At 42.8% G+C, this 23708-nt stretch overlaps 1 protein-coding gene across 1 annotated transcript; it reads left to right on the forward strand.

Annotated features, from left to right (window-relative positions):
- The first annotated feature begins 13532 nt into the window (after positions 1 to 13532).
- LOC121287162 (procathepsin L-like) lies at positions 13533 to 22957 on the forward strand. The gene is made up of 6 exons (XM_041204761.1): positions 13533 to 13649; positions 16559 to 16711; positions 17975 to 18196; positions 18418 to 18583; positions 20199 to 20304; positions 22858 to 22957. Exons 1-6 carry the CDS (start codon positions 13548 to 13550, stop codon positions 22955 to 22957), a joined length of 849 nt encoding a protein of 282 aa, XP_041060695.1. The 5' UTR covers positions 13533 to 13547.
- The last annotated feature ends 751 nt before the right edge of the window (positions 22958 to 23708 follow it).

Here is a 23708-nt window from a genome sequence, read left to right on the forward strand (position 1 = left end):
AGATATAAATTTCTCAGTTATTGGTAGGACCAAAAATTTGTTTCTTGGAATCAATGTAATATATAAACTTCACGTGCTTCAGAAGTTGCATTTGAGCATTTTCTACATATAATAGCATTGTATTGTAACAATGTCCTACTTTAAAGGGCTTTTGCTATATTAAAGGCTGCTATATAAATACAAGCTGCTAATGTCTGACATTGCATTAAACATCATTATTGGTCAATCTGTGAGTCTTGTTTATTTAACTAAAGATAAAACCTGAGGTGGGGGAACTAGGGTTGCCAATTCTGGTTGAATGGAATCCTGGAGTTTCCCAGCACATGACTTGCTTTCAGACTCTCCATCCTGGTCAAATAACCTTTTCCCCCATCTCCAATATTTTTACAACTAACGATTTAAAAAAAAAATAGTCCAAATGATTTATCTCCCAGGTTGCTGGAAGCACTGTCCGGGAGATTAATCTTACCTTCCTGGAGTCTCTGGTAAGGTGAAGGTGCCAGTTTTGATAACTGATGTTACATTTGAACCTGAAACGCCATCAGCTGCAAGGCCCAAAGTAGGCCCTCTACTTGAAGGCTGCCTGGAGACAGAACCAAACTTAAAAGGAAGGGTTCAGATAAAGATTAATTTATAACTCTGAATAGAAAAGTCAAGACAGTAGAGTAGAATAGCGATTTGGGTAACTTCAAGCAGTTTGTGCCAGGAAGAGACAGAGTTCAATAATGGTAATAGGACATTAGCAATAAAGACTACATCAGTGAAAAATAGTAAAAGGATAAAATTTAAAAGCACTAAGTAGGAATGCAATGAAGCATTTTGAACAAAATAGATGAATTCATGCCACAAATAGAGATAAATGGGTTTCAGCTCGTGACTTTACTCAGACATGGCTGCAGGGGTGACCAAGGTTTGGAATTTAATATTCCAGGGCACTTTTAGAAAAGATAGGCAAAATGGAAAAGGAGGTAGGACAACCTTGATAATAAAAGATGAGATAAAGGCAGTAGGTGGAAAGGATCTTAGCGCAGAAAATCAGGATGCAGAATCAGTATAGATGGAGCTAAGGAATAAAAAGGGGGTAGAAAATGCATGGGATTAGTTGATAGGCCCCCTAACAATAATCCTAGTGGTGGACAGAGTACAAAGAAGCAAATTGGGGGAGCTTGTGACAAGGAATAGTACAATAACCCTGGAGGATTTTAATCTTCATATAGAGCGGGCAAACCAATAGACAAATGTAGCTTGGAGAATGAGTTAACACAAAAATGTACGAAGGAACAAACTAGGGAATAGACTAATTGGATCTAGTATAGTGCAAAAAGACATGGCTGATTAGTAATCTTATAGGAAAGGATCCTCTGGGGAAAATGATCATAATATGATAGGATTTCAGAATAAGCTTGGAAGTGAAGTGGTTAAATCCAAAATGAAGCTTTTAATTTAAACAAAACCAATTACACAGATATGAGAGGATGAGTTGGGAGATAGGTTGGAGAAATTAGATTAAAAATTATAATTGTAGATAGGCAAAGCCATACATTTATAGAAATAATTTAGAATTCTCAACAGATATGCATTCCTTTGAGGAATAATAACGCCACTGGAAAAAATTGTGTAGCCATAGCTAACTGGAGAAGTTAAGGCTAGTATTAGATTGAAAGAAGAAGCTTGCAGTGTTGCCAAAAAGAGTAGCAAGCCTGAGGATTAGGAAGAGTTAAAAATATAAAAAGGATGGTCAAGAAATTGATAGAGGGGGAAAATAGAATACGAATAAACTAGCAAGAAATATAAAAACAAGAATGTAAGACTTTTATAAGTAGTTATAAAAGAAGAGATTAAGAAAAGTAAATGTGGATCCCTTAGAGGCATGGACAGGAGAAATTATTATGGACACTAAGACATTGGCAGAGATGTTAAACAAGTTGAATACACAAAGAATATATTGGAAATTGTGGGGAGGCAATCGAATGAGAGTGAGGAACTTAACGTAATTAGTATTAGTAAAGAAAACATCGTCAAGAAATTAAAAGCAATTCCCTGAGCTGAATAGCCTACACCCTAGGATTTTAAGATAGGGTGGCTGCATAGATAGTGGATGCACTGATTACAAACCTTAAGATTCTAGAATAGTCTCAAAGGATTAGAAGGTGGCAAATGTAACTTTTATGTTCAAGAAAGGAGGGAGAGAGAAAACAGAGGTCTACAGACCAGTTAGCTTGATATCAATGAAAGGGAAAATGATAGAATCTGTTCTTAGTGATGTGGTAACATGGTACTTGGAAAATCACAATTTCATTAAGCAGAGTCAGCATGGTTTTATGAAAGGGGAATCATGTTTGGCCAAACCGATAGAGTTTTTTGAGGGTGTAACTAGCAGTGTAGATTCGAGGGAACCAGTGGGTGAAGTATATTTAGAATTTTAGGAAGTTTTCGTTAAGCTGTCACATAAGAGGTTGTTACAAAAGATGAGTGCTCATGGAATGGAAGTAATGTATTAGCATGGATTGAGGATTGGCTAACGGACAGGAACAGAGAATAGGGTCATTTTTGTGATAGCAGCGTGGAGTGCCACAAATATCAATGATTCGAGCTCAGCCATTTACAATTTATATCAATGTCTTAGATGAGGGAACCAAGAGTAATGTACCCAAGGCCAGGATTTTAGGTTGGCAGGGTTTTAAAGAGCCTGAAGAGTTGGTGGGGAACACATACCCTGCCTGCCCCACAGTCATTTCACGCTCCAAAGTGTGTTAATTGCTCCTCACTTGGGAGGAAGTCTCGCCTTAAAGATTTGCTGGCCAATCTGACTGGCAGCAGCTCTCTAATCTTTGCAGCGCCAGAAGCTGCAGTGGACAGGGCCAGGACTACAAGCAGTCCCAGGAGCCGAAGTCTGGGGAGCGTAAAATTCAGGCCCTGGATGGGATATTTCTGTCCCGTCAGTAGCGTGCGTAATAGCAGCCGGGATGGGAAAATATTGCGGGAGTGAAAATATCAATTCCCCGTTGGCATAAAAACAGATTGTGCACTCCAGATTTCAATGACGGCACGCATTTCCCGCTCTGACATGTCAGAAGCACCATTTCAAGACATTAGAATATCATGAATGCTCGTTATCGAGGCAGCTCACCAGAACCACACTCCCATGCTGGATCAAAAGACCACACCGGCGTTTATTAGACCGGCGTGATTCACAAGCACATATAAGCGATGCGCACCTGGCAACCTGCACTTAACCCATGAATTGGAGGTCTGTTCACCTACCCTGCATTGCTCAGTGCTAGCAGCACCTTGGACTCTGTGCCAGGCTTTGCAGGCAGCACCACATTGCTTTCAGGTGGGTTTGTGAGGCAAAGCTCGATATACCAGACCTGCGGTAAGGTGAGGGTGGGTTGTAATGCACTGCAGGGCAAAGGCTTAACTTGGTGGGGGCTGGGGGGGTTGGGTTGGGAAGACAAGGGAAGAGGGAAGAGGCTTGAGGGCAAGGGCTCCATTGGCATGGGTGGGTCAGGGATACTGGGGAAAGTTTCACCAGTTGGGGGTGTGGGGAAACATCCTCTGAGCCACAATTGGGAGACAGTTTCTTATAGAAGGACATAAGCAAGTTGGGGCCAGAGTGGATGGATTGTGGAGTGAAGAAGTGCTTCAGCTTACGTTGCTGAGTTTCCAAAGACAGTCCTTGTCCCAGTCCAGGGAGAGGAATGGCATGTCAGTCCGCTGTCAGTTGTGCCTCCATAGCGTGCACAGGCCGTGAGCATCGCCTCGTGCACAGTGGTCTGGGGGGTTTCTAGCATAGTACCTGGCCAGTAATGGTACAGTTACAGTCATGGGAGGCATCTGCAGCCTGTAGATGGGGAACTGGTAGCGTAGGAGGCACTTGATAGTTTCATGGTGAGGGGTGTCCCTATATGTGATGGTACAGTAGGCCTCTAGATGGGGAGTGGTAAGGTCTACAAGGGCCATAGGAAAATCCACCTCAAATGACTTAGCAGGTAACACACGGATACCAACCACAATTACAATGGGATCAGACACAACAAGGGGAGGACTGAGAGTAATAGGAGGGAGGGAAACCTGAATGTTATGCCCCTCGTTGGTCACGCAGGGATGCTCAAAGCTGGTCTAGAAATAAAACCTGAGGACCGTCTTGGAACCGCAAACAATGGCACAGCAGAAAGTGAAACGGGGAGGGCTGCCACGGTTTCTGGAGTGGATCACAGCACAGGGGGGCCTATTAAAGGTGCACTCATCTGGAACCTGTACTGCCACATGAGGAGGAATGTACAGCTGAGACATGTTAGGAGCATCTCAATAACTATAAAGGCAACCTGTAACATTCAATATAATAGTGCATTCATGTGAGATCAATGTGTTCCAATTATCGATCTCCCTGCAATAACCCATTGTACGAATCATGGTAATTCCCCAGTGTGACAATGACTCAAAAAACATGTGGGCACCTGGACAAACAGGACAAGCCTGGTGGAAAACCCACCTTGCGGCTGTCAGGTTCAGAGATGGGAACTCTCAGGCCCCCCTAAAAGAATTTCATCCCCTCACAGAACATGTGCCCACGTGTATATTTCAAAGGATGTAGTCATAGAATCTCTTGAATGAGTAACCTATTGCCTTGAACAAATGCAGGACATCCAAGCACCTGGCTAAATCCATTTCATAAAGTAGGTCTACTGAAATGGGGCTGGGTGGGGGAGCATACTATGACACTGAGAGTTGCGCTAACACGTGTTGAATGTCTTCACCTGCCTTGGGCCCAAGTCTCACCTAGCAATATCACCATAAGGTGTTTTTCCATTGCTGGAGATGGATTTTCTTGAGGCGCTTTGTCAGACTGAAGGTATACTGCCATGAGTCCACTGAGGACTGCAGTGCAACTCCTGCCTCTTGTAAGCTGCCTTAGCAACTGGGATGGTCTCCTTTTTCACACCATCAGTTTCCCATAATGGTCAGTCCTGACCCTTGCAACCCCGAAAATGCAGACACACCATAGAGCCCTCAAGTTCCGCTTCGTTGATAATAAAGAGCACATGGGCCAGCACTGCATCTCTTCTTTTTGACAATAGCCTTGGGTGCTATGTAGATAATTCCAAGGTTGAAAACAGTTAAAGCCATAGCTTTGAGCACCAGGACAAAATTGTGCCCATGAGGGACACAGCACTGGCACATTGCGATGGGAAGGTGTGAACGCTTATTGGTCAGCTTCGCAGATGTACTTTTGGAGAACTAACAATGTCTAAAGCTGGCAGGAGCACACAAGATCTCAGATTATGGGCTTACAGATTGCAAACCCTCACAGATGACAGAGAGCATGGAGCTCAAGGAAAGATTACCCTTCTCCATTCGCATCTACATCTCTCCTTCTACACCACATCTTCACCTTTCCACAATGCAGACGAGTCGGGGATTACATAAGCCTCCAACTTACACTGCCAAGAATGAACATCACTTGAACCTGCAATGCATGGTGATGAGATGCCTTGCACATGCACACTTTACATTGAGGGTCAGGCATTACTGATGTCGGTAATGAAATTAGAAGGGGCACACACGGTGATGAGATGACTGCACACGACATTGACCAGAGGCACATGATGCGAAATCTGCGATAAGTCGGGGGAGGGAACATGGTGTGATATCTGATTGAGCACAACACAACTCAGCGCACAGAGGGGGCATACACAAGAGGAGATGTGGAATGGGTATAGTTTTAATAACATTGGTGCAAAGTCTATATATATCTATGGTGAACACCCATGCCACCATTGTGCTCCTAATATTTCTTGATCTTCCTAACCCTATCACTAGGCCTTGCTGTATCCCCAACAGTGGAGGTGGAGGCAGCCTGCTGACTGCTATACTTTTGTCTATGACGACTTTGGCGGGTGTCCTCTGGAGGGTTGAGACTTTGATGGCCTGCTTTGGGAATCCTGCTGTGGGGCAGGTGCACCTTCCTTGGCCTGTGGAGCTGGAGGTGACGGGGTCACAGGCAGATGGATTGGGATTGGCTGGACACTCCTGGAGTCACCTGGGTGGATGGCTCCGGGGTGTCCAGCTGCTGGTCCTCCTCCCTATCGGTTCCCGAGGGTCCCTGGCTGACTCCTTGAGAAGAAGGGGCAGCTGGAGTGAGATCGAGTTGCCCTGGCCCCCTTTTGCATGACTAATGATGGATGCCACCAGTGCATACAGCGATGGAGTGCAGCTTCTGGTGCAGTGCAGGACCTATGTCCTGGACCAAGCTCTCAATGGTGGCCGCCATTCTACCAGTGTTGACCTTGGTGCGCTGGCATGCTGGCTCTATTACCTCAGACTAAACATGGATGTAATCCTCCATCGTACACTGCAATTTATGAGCTTGTGATGGTTGCATCATGCTAAAGCTATTTGGGAAAAAAAATTGAAAACAGCAGCTGCAACATTTTGGAAAATGAAACATATTATCTAAATGGTGAAAGATTGCAGAGTTCTGAAATGCAGAGGGATCTGGGTGTCCTAGTGCATAAATCACAAAAGGTTAACATGGTGATACAACAAGTACTTAGCAAAGCTAATAGAGCGTTATTTTTATTGCTTGGAGAATTGAATACAAAAGTAGGGAGGTTATGCTTCAGTTATACAGGGCATCTGGAGAACTGTGTACAGTATCAGTGCCCTTATTTAAGGAAGGATGTAACTGCATTGGAAGCATTTCAGAGAAGGTTTACTAGACCAATACCTGGAGTGGGTGGGTTGTCTTATGAGGAAAGGCTGAACAGACTAGGCTTGTACCCACTGGAGTTTAGAAGATTAAGAGGTGACTTGATTGAAACAAATAAGATCCTGAGGGGTCTTGGCAAGGTGGATGTGGAGAAGTTGTTCCCTCTTGTGGGAGAATCTAGAACTGAGGGTTGCCATTTTAAAATAATGGGTCACTCATTTAAGACAGAGATGAGGAGAATTTAAATGCGCTCAAAATTGTTAAAACACTCATTTTCAAAAATGCATCTCCTTGTGGTCAGCCGAGAAGTGAGAGAAGGGGGGAAATTATCCAGCATCTCTCCTGACTTAACAAATTTCAAATAAAGATCAGAAATTTAACAACATAAAAATGTCCAGGATAACCATGTGCATACTCCTTTCTGACAACAAATCTTTCATTTTCCCTTTTCCTCTCAGTCCCACCTGCTACAGCATCTGTGGCTTGAGCAGAGGTAGAGGTGACCTGCTCAGATCCCAGCTCTGACTGTTCATGGCCATCTTCTCACAGGCAACAAATACTGGCCTCGCTAGCAATGCCCACACCCCAAGAAGGGATAAATAGAAAGTCCTCTGGCTTTTGGAGCTCTTGACGGTCTTGCTGAAGACTGCTACCCCCCTGCACAGGAGCAGCCTTGGCTGTTGGGACATGAAGCAGCATGTGGGCACTGAATGGAGGAGAGAAATGGATGAGAAGTGGAAGTGTTTTGAGTGGAGTTGCAGCTTCCATGGTTCCTTTCACTATCGTCGCTCTCATGACTACTACTCTGCTGGAGGGCACTTTGCAGCAGATCAGTGGGGTGTCGCAAGGTCAGGGTTATCGTATTGTTATCCTATTTAAGATGCCATCCGGAGCCTGAACTCCCTTATCCAAGGCCTGCATGGGCTTGTGTGATTGTTACCTTTAATGCTCTGTGTAGTTAGCCAGTCCATCAATACAAGAAGGCATCATTATGGTGCCCCCACACTCGTGTTTGAGACAGGCTACTCTATTTTCTCTGCAGTTGTGGACAATGTGCTTGGAATGTCTGTCAGTATGAATTACAGTCTCTGCTGTTACTCAATTATTATCTGCTCCATTGATGGCTCTGGAGTACAACCTCCAGCTGAGCAGAGCTTGGAGAGTGCTGCACCCTCCAACGCACACTCTCAACTTGCTGTCCCTGCCACCGCTATTTGCTCTTGTTCACTTGGGAAGTGTGAGTCAGCAGGTGAAAACCCAATGCTTGCTGATCCCACCAAAGTGTCAGGCAATGATGTTATGATCGCTAGATAATAAGATGTTTTATAAGATGGTTATGTTTTAAACTGTCTCTTTTAACGTAAGGTAAAACAGGATGCCCTGGAATAGGGAATGGAGTTAAGTTTTCCTGAACTCTGCCCGGCAACAGGCCCATGTGACTGGGTTGCCAGGGGGTCAGGGGGCTCAGGTCAAACCCTTTTGAAAGAGAGGTGTAAGCCTTAACACCTGGATGTTAAGTTGAAGGCAGCTATTCTTGTTGCTGGTAGGCTCACAAACCTGAATTTTACTCTTGGTGTGGAAACCTGATCAGCGGAACTGGAAGCGAATGTGAAATCTGCTCTTGCCCCCCATTGGTGCTGGCTGACCGAAATATCATGCAGGGGTGCCATGACACGTCCCGTGCAGCTGGTGTCTTCTCGTGTAATGTCATGCAAGCTTGGGTCGGGCATGTGCCTGCTCAAGCTCTGTGAAATTCTGGCCACTGATTCCCAGAGGCAGTCAAAGTGAGAGTTGGAGAAAAGAAGACCCACAACAGGTGCTGCTAGGCCAGGCAGAAGAAAAGTACTACTCTTGGGTTAACCTCCAAGCAGAGGATTGGTAAGGACAGAACCCCTGTTGAGGAAACAAAGATTGTCAAAAACGAAAGATCAGGGAAACACCAAGGGGTACCTTACAATGGGAAGTCCATTCGATTATGCTCAAGAGGGTTGTGAGAAGGTGACTTTGTTTGAAAGGACAATGGAACATTCACCTTGGTGCAGCTGGGGGAAGGGATCCTGTTAGAGCTGGGAGGAGTTGGACTTTAAATTCAAGGCTACATACCTACGGAGAGTGCAGTATAATGTACAAACGCAGTGTGGGGTTCTCGGTTGTATCAAGAAGTTGCTAGAGAATACTTTTTCTGTATTTTGGTGTAACAATTGCCGAAGTAATGTATTGTTGATGTTAATTTTCTTTTTTTTTTGTTACAGTAAAAGTCTTAAAACGTGAATTTTCATTGTCTGATCCTTTGAGTTGGTCGCTGTGAAATTCATAACTCATCTTAACAGTTATCAGTCTCTACAGGGATTGTAACAATGACTATCAATGTCTAATAAAGTACAGAGAGGAAGCAAAGCCCTGGCTTCTATGGAATTGTGCTCTCAGCCTACACCTTCAGGAGAGAAGGAATGCAGAATACAGTTAACTCTTGACCCTAAAAAACTCAATAAACAGGTGGGATTAAATGGTGCTTTGTTAAAGATTATTGTAAGCTTGGAAGGAAAAGCTATAGCTTATCAAGTGTTACCTGACAAATATATTCTTACCCAACAGATTATATTTGCCCTTACTGTCAGGATAGTGACTGCTTCACTTGTCAATCAGGCATTGCTGGAGCAGCACCTTGGGATGGGAAGGACGCTGAAAGATTATAAAATAAATCTTCTCACATACACTCACTCCATGGCGATGTCATCTATAGACAGGCAGAACACTGGAAGGTATGCTTGCTAATGCAATTTATCTTTTAATTATTATAATATGCATGTTTTGAGACAAGGATTTTATGTTTAAATTAATGTTGTGATGATACTAAATGTCAAGGATTCTATATTGATATCTTTTCAAGCTATTATAATATTCCAGGGAGAGAATGTTTTATCTTCTAATAATCCAAGTTTTTTAATATAGGCAGACTCAATAATATAAGCAAAGTACAAGGGAGGTGAGATCTATCGCTAAAGTTTGCAACAACATCTAAACTGGAGAAAAGAACCTCGTTGTCCAGGATTTGGACTCTCACTAGGTATAACTTCTTGTGCTCAGTCCGTATAAGCTAAAGAGGGGGCCAAGTACCTGATATTAGTGAGCATGGTCATCAATAATAAACTCTTTTGCTGATCATTGGTGACTCCAATAATGTCTCCTGTGGTGACTGAAGAGGTTCCTGAGGCATTAAAGTTAGAAGCTGTAGTGACTCTCATTGTAATGGTTGTGTAGTACATGCAGTACAAGGTTAACCAGGCAGCTCCCACATAACCTTCCTCCTTAGCCCCATCCAGTGTGGCTCCTCTTCACGCCCAGGTAACTGCTTCAGATTCAGTTGGTCCACTGCCTGAGGTAGTTTGTTCTTTAAGTTCTGATGAAGAGTCATACGGACTCGAAACATTAACTCTGGCTTCGTCTCCACAGATGCTGTCAGACCTGCTGAGTTTTTCCAGCAATTTTTTTGTTTTTGTTCTTTAAGTCACTGCCTGAGGTAGTTTGTTCTTTAAGTCTCCTATTGCCTCTGTGTATCCAAATTAAACTTGCCCTTGTTGTTGCTGCATTAAGATGTCTGACAATTGCTGCTGCACTTATGTTGTTCCTGACCTTGTTATATAATCTTATCTTATCCTATCTTATCCTTCATTGAGCAGATAAACACTACTTTGAGTTTGAGTTCAGAATTTGCTCTTATTCTTCATCCTTACCTCTCCCTCTGCACAACTCTACATAAGTTTCTTTTAGTTGACTTGTATTATATCCTTGATAGTCCTTAACAAGTAGTTTTTTTCACTGCTAATTCCTGCTAACACATTTAATGATGTTTGGAAGAATCAGACTAGCATTTAAAATGGAAGAGAAGTCAGTTACTACCTTCTTCCAAACTTGTTTATGTAAGTCTACACTTTTGTAAAAGTTAAGAAGCATGAAAATGTGACCTGCATTCATTTTCAGGATCTAAACATTGCTGACAAGGCTGATTTTATTGCCCAACCCAGTTGCCCTGAGAAGGTGGAAGTGTGTGATTTGTCCCACTGGTGGAAAATTTGATACAGGTTTGCTGGAGGATGTGGGACTGGAGACACATATAGGCCAGACTGAGCAAGGTTTCCATCCCTGAATGACGTTAGTGAACCATTTGCGTTTTTATGGCTATTCAACAGCCGCATTGACACTTTGACTGAAACCAGCTTTTCATTTATAGACTTTTAAATAAACTGAATTACAATTCCCAAATGTCTATGATAACATTCCAGTTCACATTCTTTAGGTTATTGATCATAATCTCTGGATTGCTAGCCCAGTACTATCATCAGTACACTACTGTACCCTAGCTCTATTCAGACTAACTTTAAAGACAATTATGCCCAGTGTAATATTGAATGTTATTTACCATAGCTGATTAATGCCATTGGTTTTGTTCCATCAGACTGTCTATCATGAAGTTCACTCTGTTTTTCGGCTGTGTGGTGATCTGCATTCTGCCTTCAGCCTCTGGCTCCCCATTTGACCCAACATTGGATGAAGGCTGGAAAAGCTGGAAATCATTTCATAATAAGCAGTACAAAGAGGTTATAACAACAAATGTTGATTATCCTACAAAAAATTGAGTTGGTAAAGGTTGTAGCGATTTTGTACAATTCAAATTTGACTCAAAACAGCTGACATTAATATAGCGCCTATAACATAGTTAAACACCCCAAGGCACCTCACAGGAGCATTATGCAAGAATATTTGATATCAAGGCACATAAAGAGATATTAGGACAGCTAACCAAAAGCTTGGTCAAAAAGGTTGGTTTTAAAGAGCATTTTAAATGAGGAAAGGGAAGGAATTCCAGAGCAAATCAGGGATGGGCAAGAATTCTGAGATGTAGGAACCTGAGATCGTGGAGGTTTGTAGAGGTTACAGATGGAGGGAAGATTGAGTCCATAGATGTATATAAAATCAAAGGTGAAAATTTTAGAATCGAGGCCTTGCTGGACAATGTAAGTCAGCAAGAACAGGGGGTGATAGGTGCACGGAATTAGGTGGGAGTTAGGACTCAGATACAGAGTTTTGCTTGAGCTCAAACTCACCGAGGCTGTAAAGTAGGAGGCTCGCCAGGATAGCATTCGAGTAGTTGAGTCTAGTGTTAACAAATGTTAATCATTTCTTATCAGGTTTTTTTTCTGTTATTTCTCCCAATTAAAGATTAACTGTATAATTCTTACAATGAATGTTTAGTCTGCACAATCTTTCTGAGTCTGATAGATTATATCCTGCAAGCCTTTAGGTAATATTTGATTTTGTTGAGGAATCTTACAGGAGAGCAATTCAAAAACTTTAAATAACCTTAATATGTTGACATGATCTGATGCCAACAAGTTAAGAGATTATGAGACTCCAAATCTGCTGAGGAATTAAAGCAGCTTTTAATATAATTGCCCCAGTAAGTTAGTGTGCCAAGATACATAATTATCTTTTGCAGTTTTCTCCACGGAGAGTTGCAGATTTCAATCAAACCTGTTCAAGGAAATAATGAGCGTGAAATTGGGGCTTAGTGCACTGCCTGTGTCTCCTCAGTCTCTGCCTCACAGCAATAGCGCATGAATAAAGCATTGGGGCATAAAACAGGAGGAGGCCACTTAGCCTCTCGAGCCTGTTCCACCATTCAATTAGATCATTATCTGCAACCCAACTCCATGGCCCTTTTAAAAATTCTTTCTTGGGATGTGGATGTCGCTGACTAGGCCAACATTTATTGCCCATCCCTAGTTGACCTTGAGAAGGTTGTGGTGAGCTGCCTTCTTGAACCACTGCAGTCAGTGTGGTGTAGGTACACCCACAGTGTTGTTAGGGGCGGAGTTCCAGGAATTTGACCCAGTGACAGTGAAGGAACATGATATAGTTCCACATCAGGATGGTGTGTGACTTACAGGGGAACTTATAGGTGTTCCTAGCTTTCCACCATTTAGAAGTTGCCCTGTTCTATCCTATCCAAAGTGAATGACCTCACATTTGTCTACATTGAAATCCATTTGCCACAGTTTTGCTCATTTTCTTAATCTCCCAATATCTCTTTATAATTTTATGTCTTCATCTACAGTTGTTGTGATATCAACTATTTATATGTCATTAGCAAATTTGAATAATGGTTTTTATCCAATCAGCCAAGTTGTTAAATTTAGTGAGTAGATGTTCAGGGCTGCTTGATGGAAACCAGGTGGCAGTAATAGGAGAGGCCAATCTAAAGGGCTATGCTATCTTCCAGACATGTTGCCCAAGATGGTCAGCAATGCTTTACCACAGTTAACCTGGTCTATTCCAACAATCAGGAGAGAAGATCCACAAAGAGAAGAAATTAGAGATTCTATCAGGTATCTACATTTAAGAGTGCCACTTCTTTTAAAGATGCTGGTGGGCAGTTCTTTACGCTGTTACAAGGACAACACTTCAACAACAATGTTTTCCTCCAATTCGATGATAGATTATCAGAGTGGAAATTCCACTAAAAGGAACTGGTCAGGGACACAGGAAATGAAGTTCCCGACTTTGACCCACTTCCAGCAGTGATCCTGCCCTTGAGGAGAGTCACCACCCATCAGGTCTGTTGTTAGTGAGCAAAGTTGTCCATTTCAATGCAAAAGATCAGAGCTATGACAGGAATGGAGGAATAGGAATGTTAATATGGAATATAAAATCTGTTTCCTTCTTATTTGATTGTGCAACTGAAGTGTTAAATAATACCCATATTTTCAATAGTAAAAGGAGTTAAAGTTTAACTTAGATGTATTATTGCTTTTAGCATGAGAGGAATTGTAAAAGAATGGCTTGGGAAGAGAATATGAGATACATTGAACAACATAACCTGGAGCATTCAATGGGGAAACACACATTTACTGTGGGAATGAACCAGTTTGGAGATCTGGTATGTACTAAAGGGAGGTGAGAGATACTAACTTCTGCTTGTGCTTTCAATGAATCAAGAATGATAGTACTTTGTAGGTTGCCAATGAGGCGATGAAACAAAGACCTTATAAGTTCAACAGTGTTTATTGCTAATTGTGACTCAAAAGTAAAACACTGCCAATCTGAAATAAAAACAGAAAATGCTGGAAATACTCAGCAGGTCAGTCAGTATCTATGGAGTGAGAAATATTTTGGTAATTTAGCCATCTGATACACATGGAAACCCAATACCATGTTTAAGAGTCCCCAGCCAAGCTACTGAGAAGTTTACACAACTAACATTCTTGTATACCTGTTTGAAGCTTACATTTGCTTTCTGTAAGGATACACTCCACCTACCTGTTCAGGGAGTTTAGGAGCAGTTTGGCAAGTTGCAAGTCTTACAGCTCCTCAGTACAGGGGCCTCTTACTGGAGTTTAAGCAGCTAAGCAACAACAACTTGCACATAAAAAGTGTTTTTAACATAGAAGAATATCCTAAGATGCTTTACAATGGAATAATCAGAGTAAAGTTGACAATAGGACTCAGAAGGAGATATTAGGAGGGGAGCTTAGTTGAAGAGTGAGGTTTATTGAGACCCTGAAAGGAGCAGGAGGTGGAAAGATGGGAGGAATTAGGGAGGGAGTGTCGGACAGTGGAGGCATAGCAGCTGATGGTGTTGTCCCAATGGTGAGTCAAAGGAATGGAGTGGTGCACAAGAGACAAAAAACAGAACAGAGAGTTGGTGGGTGGTGGGGAGAGATGGGGAATTGTTGTAAACCATACAGTTTATTAACAGAGACTTCCTCACTGCTTGTCTGGTTAAGACCACTCTTCACAGTTATCTGTGTTTGAGTGAGAAGAATCCAAACTCTCAAACACAGCTGTATCTCTTTGAAATCACCCATTGGATTACTGAGTATCCCATGGAGGGTTGACTGTACCAATCTTCCATCAGCAGACAAATTAACATGGAACTATATTAACTCAAAAGATATCCTACCTATCTCCCTTTAATAGGAATAGTCACTAGTTGGCCATTAGGAAAGGGAATGTTAATATGAAGAAGCTTGGGTTTTAGCTTTTACTAGGCAGGTAGACAGGATACAAGGAACTTCTCCCACCTGGCAAAACGAACAGTGCTATTCATTGTAAAACATGTGAGTGCATTGCCACCATCCTCCTGAACCCAGCATGAACAGTTGGTCATCGGCTTGTAGCTCCATAGATTGAAGACACAAAGGGCTGAATCTTAACTCACAAAAATAGGTGTGTTGGGGTCATGTCAGAGTCTAACATGCCAAAAATCTTATCCAGAAACTGACCCTGATTCAAAGCTATCATTTCCAAAGTTAAGGGATGTAGGTTGAGTATTGGGCAATGAACCTGGGAGATGGTTTTGTCATTTGGTTACGGGCTTCCTTATAGACCATCATGCAATCTGCCCTGTGATTGAGACATCCCCCCCAACCCCGCCCCCCCCAGGTCACCATGGAACTTCCCCCATGATTCTGACCTGCAGGATGACCATGGGCCCCCTCCTTGTTTGAGAGCCTCAGATCACAGATCACCATTGAACCTCCACCCACTGCCCTCCCACCCCACCCCCACCACCATCATCGTGACCAAGATTCCCTTCCCCCACGATCCTGGCTTACCCCTGTATTTGGGGCTTGTCAATGATCTGGGCCACTTCCATCATGAACTGGACACCACTCCCTCATGATCTGGAGCTTCTTTGTGATTTGGAGCTACTCCACTCCTCTCGATATGGACCCACTCCACGTTCTAGACCTCCTGAGATTTCTCTCACTCTCCCAATATATCTACCCCTTCTTGTAGGCTTCAGCCCTTTGATGTTTTCTTTCTGTTAGGTCCCCAGTCTATCAATCAGGTTGCTTGTGGGAAGGAACTCCATTTGAAGATCCTTGCAAGACAATGCTCTACAGCACATTTGGGAAACCTGTTCTTATCGGTTTTCTGCCCTCACAACTGGACCCCATTCCTACCACCCTCAACTCATCCTGCATAAAACTTGCCTATAGATTAAAATCCAGGCCCAAGTTTCAGTAGCAGTTGCTTGCATCTGTAATCCAATCATGAAAGGTGCTGAGCCTTCTGGCTAAGAGTTTATGTCCTCATAGTGAGCCTTCTGCTCACATCTTCCAGCAACCTGCCATCCCAAGCCTCAAAGTCTCTTCAAGAGCTACGTGACAGACATTTATCTTCCATGTAGTGACATAAATATTTGTGACATATCCAACTGCAACTCCATCTATCTCTGAACAGTGATCATCTTGTTCCAGGTTTCCACCACCTACTGTATTAACTGCTAATGTACACTCTGTTACCCTTTGTAAGATGTTTATGAGACTTGTTTGGTCAAGATTACCAACTTGTCTATGAATGCTCCCCAGGGGACTTATTTAATGTGGACCATAAGGGGTCTTCCTGTGATTTTTCTCTCTGATGTTAAGACATCCCATTAATTGGACCACACCTATGCTGTGAGAAAATCTAGGCCACAGATGTCTGAAATTGCCACAATTACAACTCTCTACTTCAAGGTAGATGTTCATGGAAGAGGTATCATGGTGGAGTTGGCAGAAATGGCTGTGGATGATGCTTTGAATACAGAAGCTGGCGGAGTAGAAAGTGAGGACAAGTGAGGACATTCCAGAAATGCAACTCTCTGATGTACTCTCTTAATAAAATTCATTTGTTGACTGATTCTCAGAGATCCTAATTTCCTACACTCAAGATTCCATTTAATGAACTTTAGATAATCAATAGTGCTCATTTATACAAATTCACTGTGAAATTGTAAAATAATGATAGAACCTTTCAAGCCTAGCAAAAAGTTAAATTTCAAATTTCTTGACTTTCTAGACCACTGAGGAGTTCAGGCAGCTTTTGACTGCATCCAACATAAAAAAAGCTGAGAACTCAACTTGCAAAGTGTTTACAGCTCAGGAGAAGGTTGAGCTGCCCACAACTGTTGACTGGCGTCCTAAAGGTTACGTTACTGCAGTGAAGGACCAGGTAAAGATGAGGAGAAATGCCTCTGCTGGCCATTAAAGTGAGATGTTTGTTGGTGACAGATAATATTAAAAACACAATGAAGGACACCCTATGGGGAATCGTCCACTCCCATTTGCAGTGGATGTCATAGCAGGCGGGAGTATCGGGAGGTCACAAAAATTTGTTTCATGTCATCGCAAAATAAATTTGTGATCGTCAGCTCCGCCCATCAATAGTGGGCCGCATTTCCTGCTGCTGCACGTCAGGAACCTAATTTCAATAATTTAGCATCTCATGATCACCACAGCCACCACCTCCCAAGCTGGAGTGGTGAGATTGCTGGACCTCCTGCAGCCAGAGCGGGGGTAGAGGACATCATGGCGGGCCTCCAGAAAGGCATTCCAGTGACGGGTCACTGAACTCTTCTTGTCTCTCAGGGCCATGTCTTCACTGGAGCAGTCCTGGGCTGCAAGCAATAAGAACTGTGTGCATGATTGCAGTTTATATATGGCACCCAGAGTGAAGAAATGGTGAGGTAATAGCATGGCAGGTGATTCAGAGGCCACCCGCCAGTGAGACAGCGTGTTTCCTGTGGCTGCACAACTTATGAGGTGGGAAGCAGACGATACGATGCAAAAACCCACTATTGTGGTCGGCGGGTAAAACGTCGTTTTTCATGCCCGCTACCACACGGTGCAATTCTGTGATGATTCCGTCCCTTGGCTTTTTATGATAGTCAATATAAGCAACAATTAATGATGAGTTTGCTGTGTTGAGTTGAGATCTGTATGATTATGTAATTAATTACACACGACATAATACATCAAGCCAGAAATTATGGAACAATTTCTTTTGTGTGCTATATATCACACAATTGGAAACACTTTCTATAGAACACTGATACTCAAAGAAAAGCCCTTACATTTGCTTTTTCTTATTTCTCTTTTTTTAATCACTATTATGTGATCATTACTTCTTTGAATTTTCTTCTCTCCAAATTGCCATCTTGCTCTCCCTTCCTCCCACATGCATTCCCAATGTGGTGAAAGTCTCTCATGGAATCATCTCCTGCACCGACTCATTCTCCCAATGACACATATTACTGCTTTCAATTCCTCTTAAAGTTTCCAGGCTGTTAAAAATCTATTTTACTTTTGCTCTCCTATCTCACCTGCCTTTTCTCTTCGTCCAGAACAATGGTCTTCCTCATGAATTCCTCAATTGTCTAAAAATAGGAAATGGCCTAAAACATTTCTGTCACTGTGACTTTTATTTCTTTGTTAGGGGCAATGTGGCTCGTGCTGGGCTTTCAGTACAACTGGAGTACTTGAAGGACAAGTATTTAGGAAAACAGGAAAGCTCATTTCCCTGAGTGAGCAGTACCTGATGGATTGTAGCAGAGCAGTAGGAAACGCAGGATGTAATGGTGGATCTGTCTTGGGCGGTTTCCTATTTATAAAGGAAAAGGGTATCGCTTCTGAGCAGTCCTATCCATACACTGCAAAGGTAACTCTTCTCTGTAACTTCATTGTTTGGCATTTGTCAGATTGTTGATTGGCTTTGTTTATTCAACTTGTTATGAATGGAAAGAAGATCCCACACCACTGCCTTGAGTTTTTCCAGAAAGCTGCACTTCCAACAAGTTAAGGCAACAGCTGCCAGGAAATTCCCAGTGAACTTTGGATCCCGTATGTGCTGAGCTTTCTCTGACTTCCTTTTTGTTCCAGGATGGCAATTGTACATTCAACCAAAACGACATTGTCGCTACTTGCAAAGGTGTCAAACAGATTCCAACAGGTTCTGAAGCAGATTTAGCTGCAGTTGTGGCTACAGTTGGACCGATATCTGCCGGCATAGACGCAGAGCACAGATCTTTCATGTTATACAAATCAGGTAAGGAGCCAGTTTTACTGGAGAGTTAAATTGGTTGATGCCAGCTATTGAGCGTGAAGCAGGAGACACACATGCTTCATGTGCCAGATAAAGTCTGTTCCAGGGTCCACCCAATGTTGCTCCTCAATCTTAATAATTTGGCAGTTGCCTGTGCCAATCCATCTTCAGCATTCTCCAATAGGCAGCATAAGAGAATACTTAGAAGGAAATGACAAAGGAAAATTTGAGAGTACAGCCTACCATTATGAACCAGTGTCAGTAACAGCCCGATGGTGTATAGCAGCTTCAGATATCTAAACAGCAGAGAGTGCAGCTCTGCATTTGTTAATCTGCTAACTCAGAACCACTGTATCCAGTTTCTAGTTCTATCTGGTCATTGATGGGTACATGCTCTCATGCCAGTAATACAGGCCCCAGTAGGTGGCTGCATTCCTCCATTGTTCGCCTGCCTTCCTACTCAAAAAAGACAATTTTAAAATTGGGAATCCGGTTGGAAAATCCATTGTCCTAGTATTTTGGATACACCAAAAAACAACAGTCTGTGCAATTGGCACAAAACTTGCTGCGCAGCTAAAATGGTAATGGGAAAGAAACAGAATAACCGGAAGAAAAGGCTCAAATACTCTCAAAATGTTACTACAAATTTTTCTATCGGGAGCCTTTAAATGGGTGTTCATTATCAATACATAATGGGGACATATGGGCAAGTGGATGATGGAGAAATGCTGGCAAATTGCATGGCTGCTTCTATGACATAATTGGAGCCTAATTTTAATACAATTATTTAATAATTAGCAGACTCTTCATTTGCTAAAATTATATGACAAAAACCTGGCATAACAGAACTCCAGACATCTTAACACCACAATCTGTCTTATCTTGTGATCTATCAATATTAAAGCCTAAAAATTCCACTGACACATTCAATGAATTAGAACTATTCTAGGGTGAAACCAAGCATCCATCTGCTGCATTATCCTGCCACTGGCCTAACCAAAATCCATGGATCAGGATCTTGTCAATATTTTGGGTGGACCTCCCATGCATGGCACCACAGGGACTCTGACCAGCTGAGAAGAATGATACTGGAGTGCTTCTCCGAGAGAAGGCACTTGAGGTCCAAATTGGGCTGAAGACAAAGATAGCAGAAAATAAGTTTCAACATTGAAGTATCTCTTCAATAGAAATTGGGATATTGGGCCTTCCCTAGACCCCACCCCTGCTCTCAGTTGTACCTTTAGTTGTCCATCAGGTGTTGAGCTGCACAAAAATTCTGGAATTGTGCAGGAATGCCATCAAGCATGACTACATAGCTGGATCTTACCATAATAGGGGATGGGCTTAAGAAGCAACTGTGTCCATCGCCCTTCTACTCAAAGATCACAACTTCTTAAGGAAGATGGGAATGGCTGAAACCTGGGATGTTGAGAATCTATCCCAGCTTGTCCCTCCACAGGGATCGTGCTATCCCATCCCTGCAGGTCAGAATTTTTACCCTTGTGTACCTTACCATGGATCTTAGATATTTCCATCACAAAATTCCAACCTCTACTGTGGAACCCTGTAACATTTATCAATTCTACAATAACAGTTATAAACATTTATTTTTGGTTAGGAATATTTTATGAGCCTCACTGCAGTACTGTCAAACTGGATCATGGAATTTTGGTGGTTGGATATGGAACTGAAAATCAGAAGCCATTTTGGATTGTTAAAAACAGGTATGTCACAGAGCAGAATGAGAGCAAGTTGTTAAACACATCTTAATTCTGGCTCAGAGTTGAATTTTGTTTACAATTAACAGGTGTCAAAAATGGTTTTGGGGTGAACTTAATGGCACTCCCTGCAGGTGTCTTTGAAGGTGGGGAAGAACATAAAATAAAGCAGGCGGCCTGCCCACCACCTTTCCCTGACCCCTGAACGGTGGGCGCCGAAGGCATCAGGCAGCTTGTCCACCCTTACGCCCATTGTGGCCCTTCAGTGGAAAATTAACTGCCATTTAATGGCCTCATTCTGCCTCTGCTGCAATTTTTCAGCCTGCAGGGGGAGGCAGAAGCAAGGCAGTCAGCTCGGCTGCTTTGACAGTGTGGGCTGTGTCGATGGAAAGCGGGGAAATCTCTTATCGGGGGTCCCCTGTGCCCACTGGGGGCACCCCCAAAGATGGCACCCCACTTTGTTCCTTCACCTTACTAACCTGACCCCTCACTCTCCCCTTCCCCCTCACTTGGGTCTCCCAGCCATGCCGCCCATATCAGATTACTTGAAGTCCAGGAGACTTCTTCACTTTTCTTTGTGGGACTGGCTGTAGTCCCAGCAGTGGCCACTAGTGTCTTTTGGTACTGTTGGCACTACAGAGCTGTGAGCCAATCAGATTCACCAGCAGCTCTCTCGAGCAAAGCTTCCTGTCCCTGAGAGGCGGAAGTCTCACTGTGCACTAATTCAGGTTGCCCCAGTGTACTATCGCTGTGGGGCAGCCAGGTTTTGCATTGGTGAGGTGATGACCTACTTTTAGGTTGGGAGGGGTGTGGTGGCGGTGGGTGCGGGTAATCTGTCCCCCCTGTAAAATCCATCACTGTGTCACACTGGCAATTGTTTAATTTTTTCCCCCACCCATTGAAATTTGTTGCCAAGGTATTATGGCAACAATAATATTGTTATTATTATTGTTAACAATAATAATATTATTACTAAAATAATTTTACATCAATATTTACCCCTCAACCAATATCACTGAAACAGATTATCTGGTCATTTTCTTATTGCTCTTTGTGGGGTCTGAGGTCATGCCAGGAGCTATATAAGTGCAAATTCTTTCCAAAATTAATTGGGAAGCGTAGTCTTACAGTATCATACACCACCAGGAAGAGGAGATAAATCAAAATGCAGTAACTTAGAATAAGCTTGAGTTTAATTAACTTAGGCAGTTGGAGGAAAGATAGAAGAGGAATGTTTGGGATCTATACCACTAAGGTAGTGAAAGAATGTGTGCTATGCATCATTGTGGGTAGTATGCAGGCCAGAGTAGGTAGAGATCAGTGAGAGAGAGGTCACTTGTCAGATGACAGGCAGAACACATTGATCTTGTGCTCTGTGTGATTGGCATTGGCTGTGAAAATCTGACAACTTTGGCAGCAGGAAGAGACTGTTCTTCTGTTTTAATAATGTTTTTTACTATCTCCCCAGAATCCTGGCCAATAACGCAATCAGCGAGCACCCAATCTGCTGTGGTGTGTTTGAGGCACCTCATAAGCTTTAGTGCAACTGGTGGGCACACAAGGCACTGAGGGTTACTGCAGAAACTGCAAGACTCATGAAAGCCCACATGAATTTAACCTGGGGTGGGTCCCCATAATGTAACTGGGTTAACTGAAATTTAAAGACTGAGTTAAATTATGAGGACAGGTTGCATAAACTTGATTTGTATTCCTTCGAGATTAGACAATTGAGGAGGTGATCTGACCAAAGTGCTTTAGTTGATAACGTGATTCAATAGGGCAGATTCAGAGAAACTATTTCCTCTGAAAGGGGAAATCCAGATAAAGTGGGCACAATCCTAACATTAAGACTAGGCCATTCAGGAGCAAATTGAGAAAATACTTTTTCACACCAAGGGAAGTGATGGTATCAATGGAACTCTTTCCCTCAAAATGCTATGGATACAAATTGAAGCTTTCAAGACTGAGATTGGCAGATTATTGTAAAGCTATCAATGGATAAGGAATGGGAGGAGGGGGAGGTGGTGGCATAGTGGTCCTGCCACTTGACTGGTATTCCAGAGGCCTAGGGTAAAGCCCTGGGGGCCTGGGTTTGAATTCCACAATGGCAGATAGTGAAATTTGAATCCAACAAAAAGCTAGAATTAAGTCTATTGATGACCACAAAATCATTGCTGATTGCCATAAAAACCCATCTGGTTCATTGATGCAACTCCAGATTCACAGCAATGTGGTTGACTCTTAAATGCCCTCTGAACAAGGACAGTTAGGGAAGGATGGGCAATAAAAGCTGGCCTACATCACATGAATGAATAAAATAAAATGGGGTTGTGGTACAAATCAGCTGTGATCTAAGAAGGTGGAACAGGCTCAAGGAACTAAATGGCCTATTCCCATTTTGATGTTCCATATTCTCGAGACTCTATCACTCCAAGTCTCATGACTCTCTATGCCTTCAATGTACATCAAGGTATTGCCTTCAAGTCTTATTTGTATAATTTGATTTCTAATGATAAGCCTCACCAGGACCGAAATAGAAATCTCTATTTATTCTTTCAGCTGGGGAGCAAACTGGGGCAATGAAGGATATGTCCACATGGCTAAGGACATGGATAACAACTGTGGAATTGCTACAAATGCAGTTTATCCTGAGGTGTGAAGGTTCAAGCGTATCAGCTGTAACTGGATACAACTCCACCGACAAGAACCAAATTAAGTCTGCTCAGAGCTGCTGATTTTATGGATCATTGTTAACACTGTTTCTCTTCATTCACCTTTATCATTGTGGTTTATGGAGGTTTAGCTCCAGGTTGTCAAAAGAAATCTATCATTATGAAGACAGAAACCTTTTCTTGGAATCAATGAAATAATAACCACATGTGTTTCAACAGCTACATAAAGGATAACATGATTGGAAATTTGTTGTTTGTTTTAATACTGTATGATGTGTTGAGTGACTATATTATCTAACAATGCGCTTCCCAAACTGCGGGTCACGACCCCCAATTGGTTCGCAAGGCAGATTTTGGGTCGTGAGCACTGAGGCAGCAATGGATGCCATGGACTGAGTGCGAATCCTTGGGCAACATTTTCCCCGCATTGGGGGGGATATGGGGCAGTGGGTGTGGCCGGGTTCCTGATGGGGGCACGCCGCCATTTTACGTGGGCGGGCCAATTAAGGCCCGCCCAGAGTGACGTCTGCCAGGAAGTGCTATGTGCTCCCTGTGCGAGCGGGGAGGGATTCCCTAAGCCACAAAAGAGTGCACAGATCCCCCTGAGGCTAAGAGCTGCTTCAGGGAGATCAGCTCAGATGTTAAACTTTAAATAAAGCTGAGAACAAAATTTTGCTGCCATGTCCCCTCATGTGAGGCTGTCACGTGAGTTGGGAAATGTCCATATCTTTTATTTTG

The sequence above is a fragment of the Carcharodon carcharias genome, chromosome 14 (genome assembly GCF_017639515.1).
Source record: "Carcharodon carcharias isolate sCarCar2 chromosome 14, sCarCar2.pri, whole genome shotgun sequence".
In the NCBI taxonomy this organism is placed as follows: Eukaryota; Metazoa; Chordata; class Chondrichthyes; order Lamniformes; family Lamnidae; genus Carcharodon; species Carcharodon carcharias.

What these genes read in the sequence shown, in the direction of transcription:
- LOC121287162 (XM_041204761.1), top strand. Translation starts at nt 13,548, where the DNA reads ATGGCTTGGGAAGAGAATATGAGATACATTGAACAACATAACCTGGAG. An exon ending in TGAACCAGTTTGGAGATCTG is followed by an intron (nt 13,650 to 16,558) that starts GTATGTACTAAA and finishes TTGACTTTCTAG; the next exon opens with ACCACTGAGGAGTTCAGGCA. An exon ending in TTTCATGTTATACAAATCAG is followed by an intron (nt 18,584 to 20,198) that starts GTAAGGAGCCAG and finishes ATTTTTGGTTAG; the next exon opens with GAATATTTTATGAGCCTCAC.